At 43.0% G+C, this 7,329-nt stretch overlaps 1 protein-coding gene across 1 annotated transcript in view; it reads left to right on the forward strand.

Moving 5' to 3' along the window:
- Nucleotides 1-6,831, forward strand: part of SHTN1 (shootin 1) — a 42,062-nt gene extending 35,231 nt beyond the window's left edge. Inside the window, exon 14 of the mRNA XM_054382379.1 lies at nt 6,621-6,831. Coding sequence (XP_054238354.1) covers nt 6,621-6,831 — 211 coding nt within the window. The remainder of the gene's footprint in view (nt 1-6,620) is intronic.
- Nucleotides 6,832-7,329: the final 498 nt, after the last annotated feature.

Below are 7,329 nucleotides of genomic sequence, written 5' to 3' on the forward strand. Positions count from 1 at the left end.
GGGCTGGATTCTTTAGTGCTGCGAGGCTTCTTTGCAGGGAGTCACTGGTGTAAACCTGCTTGATTGGAAGGGCTTATCTTGGGGGGCTGGATTTCTTGTGAGAGAGGAGGTGCTGTGGCTCTCACACTCTTCTGCCACACTGGGCTGGCAGGGAGGAGCAGAGAGAAGCTAGATGCTTCATACCATGCAGAAGTGCAATCCCTTTTCTTTTTTTCTCCTGGGTACTGTTTGCAGCAACAGTTGTTAGAAGGAGCCTCCAGACTCCAAGGTGTGTAAGTGCCGTTTTGAAGCAGGGCTCATTTGAAGCAGACATCTGAAGGAAATCCACGTGTCTAGCATGTCTGACAACTTGGCTCTATAACTAGGCAGTTGTCTGGGTTTCCCTGGGTATCTCTGTACTAGCAGTTCAGTTTGGATTAGCAGAGCAGTTCCAAGCAAATCACCCTGTTGTCTCCATTTGCTGTGGTTTGGTTCGTATCCTGGAGTGGTTTTAGTGCACAAACTGGATCCCTGGATTCACTGGATGAGTGAAACTAAACCAGAAGATGTGATCCAGCCTTTAGTGGCTGTCCAGGGGCCCACACAAGAGGGAGTTCAGTGAGTAATGTCCCCTGAAACGTGTGTTTGGGGCTGAAGCACAGCCTGTTCCCCCCACACGTCTGCTCCTGTTGCACCATGTGATTCCCTAAAGCATGTTAACTGAACAAGCAGCATGCTGCTCTGACCAGGTACCCTAAACATCAAAGGCAGACAAAAGATCTATTGTGGCTTTTCTTCTCCTTACTCATAGCTGAGGTAGAGCTGTCTCACCACTTGCAACTCCTTGAAACCTGCCAAAGGTGTGACCTGCTTCCACTGTTTGCAGAAGCCAAGCAAACCTTTTACAGCACACTAGAGGAGACACTGCATGTCTCATAATTGCCAGGTGTCTCTTGCAGTGCAGTGTTTATTCTTTTCTTCACCTTGATTTTAATGTACAGCCTCCTATAGAAAACCTTAGCAACAGTTGTGCATGAGCCATTTCTCTTTGCTGCACCATCACTTTACTAAGGCTTGGAATCTGCAGGCGGAACTAATATATTTAAATGTGAACAGCCCTATTCATCATTTTTTATTCACTTTGAGTAAGAGTTGAGCTCACCTCTTGTCAAAGCTGTGACCTCCTTTCTGTCCTATGAGGACAGATGGAGAGAGTTGGGGCTGTTCAGTCTGGAGAAGAGAAGGCTCCGAGGAGACCTTCTTGTGGCCTTCCAGTATCTGAAGGGGGCTACAAGAAAGCTGGGGAGGGACTTTTTAGGGTGTCAGGTAGATAGGACTAGGGGGAATGGAACAAAACTAGAAATGGGTAGATTCAGATTGGACATTAGGAAGAAATTCTTCCCCATGAGGCTGGTGAGACACTGGAACAGGTTGCCCAGGGAGATGGTAGAAGCTCCATCCCTGGAGGTTTTTAATGCCAAGCTGGATGTGGCTCTGAGCAACCTGATCTAGTATGAGGTGTCCCTGTCCATAGCAGGGGGGGTGGAACTGGATGATCCTTGAGGTCCCTTCCCACCCTAACAGTTCTAAGGTTCTATGATTCTCCAGGAAAAAGGCTCAGCCTTGAAAATGTATCTGTGAATGATGTGTAGACAGAATGCAGTTCCTTGAGTGAAATCCTGGGTCCTTCCCCACCCCCAAGTCAGTGACAATCTAACCTAAATACACAGGGGGTAAGGAATTTCAGTCTTTGGTTGATGCAGGACTCCACAGGTAATATGACTGTGCTCCCATTACCAAATGACTGTCCTGCAGCTGAGTCAGCTGGGCTACTTGAGTGAGTTGCCAAAGGAGGGATGGTGAAAAAGGGCTGGAACCTTGACAAATGCAGGTTGGGCATGAAATTTTCCTGTTATTAAACTAAATGATGACAGCTCAAAGATGTTAATCCAGAAGGAAAACATGGGCTTTGAATCACTAGGTGAGGTGTTACTCCAGGACAAGAGGTTGTTGGAAGGGTCAGAAGTCATTAAGAGGATGATTTGGAATGTGTGAAGTTTTGCTGAGGTGGTGCTGAGGAGGAAGACATCCATAATGTGTGTCCTACAGAAGAACTGAGGCCTCACCTCAGTATTCAGGTAGCTTCCTTTGCAAATCTCTTCCCAAACGTTTAACACAGCGTGAGTGCAATCCTGTGACAATTACTTAGAAGAGAATAGGTGAAATTTGGTTCCCTTGGGAGTAAAGAGAGCTCCTGTGACTCCCTGTGGTGTGCAGACAGAGAAGGTAAAGGTGTGTCTGGCTCTGCCCCTGGGTTTTTTAGTTGTGGTTGTTGGGTTGTTGGGTTTTTTTCCCCAGTATTTTGTAATCATTTGGTTTCTGGGCAGCAGAGTTCTCTGCTAACAGAGTGACCCACAGAGAGGGTTAGTCTTAATCTGATGATTTCATACAATTAAAGGATTTGTCGTCCTCCTCCTGGCTGTAATCTTAGTACCCCTGAATCATCTACCAGCTCTGCGGGAAGCAACTCAGCCTCACTTAGACACAACTGCAAAGGTTTTCCAGTGCAGCTTTTGAACATGGGCAATTTACTTTGAACAACAAATGAAGCAAAGGATGGGATGCTCTGGAAGTTTGAGGTCTCCTCAATTTCGGCTGCTTTAGGAGCTACTGTCATGTATTTTTCTTAGAGGGTGCTCTTCCAGTGCAGGTAGAAGCTCTCCAAGATCCTGCCTTTAAATTTGCCTAAACTGGGAACAATTTCCATGCTAAAGATTTGTCTGCGGTTCTGTTCTGCTCACGGCTATGTTGACCACCTTTCTACTCTGATAGATTTAGCAGGGGCATTCCTGAGATGGAGAGGGCTTCTTGCACTTTCTTTACTCATGTCTGGTGTTGTAGATAGTCCTGGTAGTATCAGAGGAGAGGACCAACAGACTAACTCTCTAGTGCCACCGTTTGTGTTCCCTGTAATTTCCTTTTCACAAATAAGGTAATGTGATGGAATTCTTTGGTCATTGAAGACTTTGAAGACTTGGAATTGCTCTTTTTTTTTTTTTTTTTTTTTTTTTTACACTATTGCTTGGTGTTAGCAAAGGCTAACACAGCAGGTCCTGTCTGCTGCATTCCCCTGCCTTGTTAAGTACTCTGAATTACTTAATAAACACATCTGGTTTGGGTTTAATTCCCAAGTTTTTGACTGAGGATAAAATTAACTCATCTCTTGTAGTCTGGCAGACAACAGCTGGACCATGGTGGCACTCTGCTGAGCTGAGACCCACTCACCTGGACAGCCTGACACTGTGGGCTGGCTTCTTTGGGTCAGATGTAAGACAGCTGAGCTGCTAGCATCCAGCAAACCCTCCTAGAGTGGCAGTTTGGAAAGCACATAGAGACTGGAGTATGAGCTTTGTTGCACAAGTGATGTTTGTCCTCAGTTATGGAGAACTTTTAGGAAAATGGGAACGCTGGGGTCAGGGTGTGCAGTAGGGAGGTGAGTAGCAAGCTCTAACTGCCACCCCAGGCATGGTTTTTAAGTGATATAATGAAGAAATTGGTGGTGAGCAACTGTCAATTTAGCTTAATGCTTCAAATCTCATCTTTGGGGAGTAAGGAATAGCACTGGTTGAGTTTTATTGTGGTTTTGGAACAATTTTGCCCTGAAGACTGATGACAGTTATTTCAGCATCCTGGATTAAGGAGCTCACTGAAAGTCAAAGAGTGCTAATTTGATGCCACATTAGTGCTGGCTTTTGTAGCAGAAATGACTTCATTTACACCATCTCAGATTGCAGGCGCAGAGTATCTGTGTGGAGTCTCCCATGTCTACACTATGCACTTGCAAAACCAGTCTGTGTTGGGATGGAGTTTTGCCAGTATTTTCTAAATATGCTCTAAACCCCATGGATGTTCCTGCAGGATTCTCCTTGAGTGGTTTCCTTTAGCCTTCTGCTTTCACATGTTGGTGGAAAATGGGATGGGACCTCATCCACTAAAACTTTGCAGGGTGTTTACATACAATTCTGATTTCTAATGGAACCCTTTTACAATGATGTCATGAATAGAGCACCAAGTAAGGCTAAATACTAATTCTAATATTAACCAGAGGAAACAAAGAAACTTCAAGTCCCAGCTGACAATCAGATCCTTTTGTACTCCTACTGTAAATGATTTACAAAGGGTGCAGCAGTGCTGGTTCACAGATGGGCTGTCAGGTGTAACCCTTTATTATACACCTTCTGTAGCTCCTGTAACTCTTTAAATAGAACATATTGCTTTAGATACTCTTTTATCATGGGCAGCCCTCAGTACTGCCTGGGACTTTGCGGCCTCTGTGCAATTAATCTCAAATGCTTTTTTGTCATCTAAATCTGGATTTCTTGATCTGAATTTTATGTATTTAGTCATCAAAATACATGCAGAGTTATGAACAATTATGTATGAGTGAGTACAATAGAATCAGGTTCTCCCATTTCTGGCTTAAATATGGGGTTGGAGAAATCAGAAGAATACTGATAACAGCATTAACAGCTTTAATGAGGGAAGGGCTTTGCATAGAACTAAATGCAAATACCTCGGCTGGACGAATTTGTAACTGCTCAAAACTGTGGCCAACTGTATTGGTTACTAATTGCTTTCCCCAGTAAAACCTGAGTTTTGGAAAGGGAGCATGAAAGTGACATTCATTCTCGTGCTGAAACTTTACGATGCCTGCATTCTGCTCTGGACAAGCTGTTGAAAATGAGCCCTGAATACCTGATAAACAGGGTTAATAATTTTTCAGCTGTGCCAGCAGTGCTGTCAGGCTGGTGCTGCGGCAGTGTGAAGGATTTGAAGAAGGCAATGCCTAGTGCAACAGCGTCTGAGCAGTAATTCTTATTTTTATTCTTGAAGTCCTGATTTAATCACTGGTTTTCTCCATTAAACTCTTTTGTATCGACATCTTTCATTTTTCTGTCCTTTACAAGTGGTAAATATGATTGCCATTTTATCCATTTTTTTTGTTGTTGTTATAAATGAAACAGACTTCAGAGCGTTTGGCTGTGCATCAGTTGTTGGAATGCTGCCATACACTAATGCAGACTCCCCACTGTGAGCCCAGTGAAGAATTATACTTTGATTCACCAGATTGTATTAAATAGTCCAGCTGTTGGGATTTGAAAGATAGTTACCTCCAAAGTGAAATAAAAATGAACTTGGCATTTATGGCTTTGACCATTTTTTTTTTTTATAGTGTTGGGCAATCAGCTTTTCAGAGGTAGCACTTTTAAAAATAACCCTCTTTTGGTGACACTACTTTGGGGGGGGGGGGGGAAACAAAGGAAAAAAAAGTTTAATTTGATGTAACATTCAAAATAACCCCACCTTGTATTTGCTGCAGTGATTGACAACTGCTGCATCAAAATAAGCATTGTTTTCCTTATGAAATCACTAGCTTCTGATGATAATCAAATGAGGCTGAAACTGTATCCATTAGCACTAATTTCTGCATTAATTAACTGATACCAAAGTTCTAATGGTAGAGACAATTCTCTTGTAATTAAAGCCTGAATGTGGAATTTCAGCTGCTCTATCCAGCGCTTCAGCAGCAAGCTGAGGAAATTCTTTCTGGAGTGGGAAGTGCAACAATTGTTGTTTCTCTGGCTATTTGTGTTTCTAACCTGGACATTTATTTATTCTCTCCCCATCAGGTGGGAGCTGGCACACCCTCCACCCCGTGCTCTAATTGTTGAGTGGGGTGACCTCTTTTTTTTCTTTGTCATTTTCTCTAGGACAAAGTTCATAGCAGATGGATCTAGTAGCTGAATTTCTTTCTGTGGCCTCCAGTTGATTTGATTCTACTTCTTCCTTCTGATGGTGTTATCTTAATGATAGGGAAGGCTGTTCCTTAAGCATAAGCATGAAAAATGAGGGCAAAAATAAATGAAAAGGCTCTGGACTAGCACATGCAGCTAGCACATGTAGCTGCATTCTGCATCTCTACAGTTGGCCTTCCCAGGAGAACAGAGCCTCCCACCCAGTGGTGTGTGCAGGACCTTCCTGCACTGGGGAGTTTTGCACTTGCCCAGTTCAGTGGCTGTAGCTGCATGGGTGTGGAGTGTTCATACTAGGCAGTGTTCATACTGCTGTGTAAGGCCAAATACCAAGTCCACACATGTGGCTGTCCTGACCTAGTGCGAGGTGTCCCTGTCCATGGCAGGGGGGTTGGAACTGGATGATCCTTGAGGTCCCTTGCAACCCTAACAATTCTATGATTCTAACACCACCACATCAACTAGACTTAAGTCCAACTCTTGAGATGAGCAGAGAGGAGAATAAATTCTTAAGACTCTCTTGAAACGGATTCATAGTAAGCAGGATTTTTTCAGTGCTATGTGAGTTCATTTTTTTCCCATGAAGTAGCTGAACAAATTCTAGGTAGCTTCACAAATGATTCAGGAGGGGTGCTGTGACTTGCATTTTGTATGCCACAAAATCTGTGTGTAACAGCTGTTAAATCTATCAGCCTGCTAGTTCAGCAGAGCTGCCCAGGCAATTCAGGTTACTAACAACAGAATTGCTTTTCTGTGGGATTTATATTCTTTCTCCCAAATATGTGAACACTTTTTTCTGTATTCATGTGTTTATTCTTTTTCTTTTAGATCCACCAGCCACACAGAATTTACAAGGCAAGCTTCTAGCAGTGAAAAAGAGACAGAATCTGTTGTAGTTTTAGATCCTGTTTCCACCCACGGGGACCAGCTGTCTGAGAACACACTGAATCAGAGCAAAGTGAAAGAAGAAAGGAGCAAGCTGCTGCATAAAGAAACCAATGTGGAGAAAATAAAAGAAACAGACAGTTCTAACTGTTAATTGGTTTTGGTTTTGGTTTTTTTTTTTTTTTTCTGGAAGGCTGTAACTTTTGGGAATCAATATCTGGACATGTGAATGGCTTAGGTGTGTTACTCGGGGCTATGGTCTGTACTCCAAGCAGTTTTCATTAATATAGCTTGAAATGGTCTTTTGTATGCAGTTTTGGTACATGATTAAAGCGTTAAATAACTACATAGCACTCAGAATCCCTTTCCACTTAATTTTGCAGCTATGGTTCTTACTTTCATAGTCTAGTGTCAGTTACCTTTGCTTTAAAACTGTATTTGAAAGGGCTTTTTTTAATTACTCTTTCGTGGAGAAGATGCCTTCTTAGAGGTCCATTTTCAAGCTTTCCAGAAGCCCCTTGCCCCCTTCTTGAATCAGACAGTTTGGGTTAGACCTGATGAAGGTCACCCACATCAGCTTAGTATAGGGGGTGTATTACAAATTGTTAAAAGGTCAGTGTTCAGACACATTGCTTTAAAAAGATTCTGATAC

The sequence above is a fragment of the Indicator indicator genome, chromosome 7 (genome assembly GCF_027791375.1).
Source record: "Indicator indicator isolate 239-I01 chromosome 7, UM_Iind_1.1, whole genome shotgun sequence".
Lineage (NCBI taxonomy): Eukaryota > Metazoa > Chordata > Aves > Piciformes > Indicatoridae > Indicator > Indicator indicator.